This window comes from Austrofundulus limnaeus, unplaced genomic scaffold (assembly GCF_001266775.1).
Source record: "Austrofundulus limnaeus strain Quisiro unplaced genomic scaffold, Austrofundulus_limnaeus-1.0 Scaffold1066, whole genome shotgun sequence".
Classification (NCBI taxonomy): domain Eukaryota; kingdom Metazoa; phylum Chordata; class Actinopteri; order Cyprinodontiformes; family Rivulidae; genus Austrofundulus; species Austrofundulus limnaeus.
In genome coordinates, this window is record NW_013953468.1 from 61,607 (window position 1) to 63,502 (window position 1,896).

At 40.9% G+C, this 1,896-nt stretch overlaps 1 protein-coding gene across 1 annotated transcript in view; it reads right to left on the reverse strand.

The window, feature by feature from the left end:
- The window catches only part of pde8a (phosphodiesterase 8A), a gene marked incomplete in the record, with an annotated part of 40,892 nt that overhangs the window by 5,932 nt on the left and 33,064 nt on the right, over positions 1-1,896 (reverse strand). Inside the window, 3 exon segments of the mRNA XM_014030466.1 lie at positions 248-326; positions 1,184-1,272; positions 1,348-1,402. Coding sequence (XP_013885920.1) covers positions 248-326; positions 1,184-1,272; positions 1,348-1,402 — 223 coding nt within the window.

The following is a 1,896-nucleotide window of genomic DNA, read 5'->3' on the forward strand; positions in this document are numbered from 1 at the left end:
GTTTGTAATCAGTTTGTAATCAGTTTATAATCAGTTTATAATCAGTTTAACAGTTTATAAACAGTTTATAAACAGTTTATAATCGGTTTATAATCAGTTTAACAGTTTATAAACAGTTTAACAGTTTATAATCAGTTTATAATCAGTTTAACAGTTTATAAACAGTTTATAAACAGTTTATAATTAGTTTATAATCAGTTTAACAGTTTATAAACAGTTTACAGGACTGGCGGTCTCAGAAACTCACCTGAATAACTTGATTTTCAGACGTGATCTCTATGGCGTCTTGGCTTTGTTCCAGAGCTGTGAAAATGGCGTTACAGGCCCTGCGTGAAGAACAGAACCAGAACCACCGTTAACCCAAACAACAGAGTCCAGCTCCGGGGTTTCATGTCTAAATAAACCTGATCTGGTTTTTATCGGTTCTGACCTGAAGGAAACAAAAACAGATTCAACAGAGTCATAAWTTATTAAACCAGAACTAAACCCTGAAGCTGCAGCAGAACCCTCTCTGGTTCTGGATCAGGCTCTCACACGGTTGAAGAGTTTTCCAACCACAGGGTTTCTGTCAAGGTTCTGGACTCCGACTGGACCTCGGTTCTTGTCTTTTGACCCGGTCTGTTGTAGACCAGCTGCTGTTCTGGATCAGGGTTCTGTTGGACCCAGTTCGGTGATGGACTCACATCTAGAAGACCTCCTGGTCCACTCTTCAGACCATCATCCCTCCACCACCGTGCTGACTGCTGAGGTTTGCTGCAGTGCATTCTGGGTAAACATGTCCTCTGGTCTGGTTCTGGTCCAGAAGTCGTGCTGCCATGTTGTTTTTAAAGAGGTCGTGACCTTTAACATTTAACGTTTGGACTGAGGCCTGCAGGGTCTGAGATGGAGCTCATTGCACAGTCTGACCTTCAGGGTGAATAATCTCTCCTTGTAGAACGATAACCTTTGACCCCTCAGATTAATTCTGCTGAGGTTTTACCACCTTGGTGTTGTGTTACCATGGTAACACACACCTGTAGCTGCAGGTAGAGGAGGTCCCACTGAGGAGGATCAGTTCTTCAGCAGCTCTTGATCCTCTTACAAATGTAAGACTCTTTGTTGTCTCATGGCCCATATTTCTGCTCCAGGTTTAAATAAGTGTTAAAAGGTACACCTGTGGAACAGGTAAACACCTGAGACTGACCTCAGCTTGAAGTGGGCCCGGACCTCCCCGTGCTCCAGCTGCAGCAGCTCGTTGTAACACGCCATCACGTTGGCATTTTCCACATATCTCTAAGGGTCAGAGCAGCGCAGGTCAAACACAGGAAGTGCCAATCAAACGGACTTCCTGCGGTTCTTCAGACTCACCCTGTTGAAGCCAGCGTTGATGAGCGGCATCACGGAGGCTTCTTCCCTGTCGGGCCTTAAAAACACATCAGAACCAAAGGTTCCTGTTCAGAGAYCATCACAGTTCTGCAGACTCAGCAAATTTACATCAAACCTCCTGCTCCTGTATGGAGCTACATCAGAGCCACCAAGTTCGTTCAAAACATGTTTTGAAACTGAAAAAAAAAAAAAAAAAAAACGTTTGAAACTGAAACAGGATTTAAACAGAAAAAATAAAACAGATTTAAAACAGAAAAAAACCACATCTGAATAAGCAAAATAAATAAATAAATCAGAAGATTTGAAACAGGTACAAAAAGACTTGAAACAGGTAAAAAAAAAAGACTTGAAACAGGTAAAAAAAAGACTTGAAACAGGTAAAAAAAGACTTGAAACAGGTTAAAAAAAAGACTTGAAACAGGTAAAAAAAGACTTGAAACAGGTAAAAAAAAGACTTGAAACAGGTAAAAAAAAGACTTGAAACAGGTAAAAAAAAGACTTGAAACAGGTAAAAAAGACTTGAAACAGGTA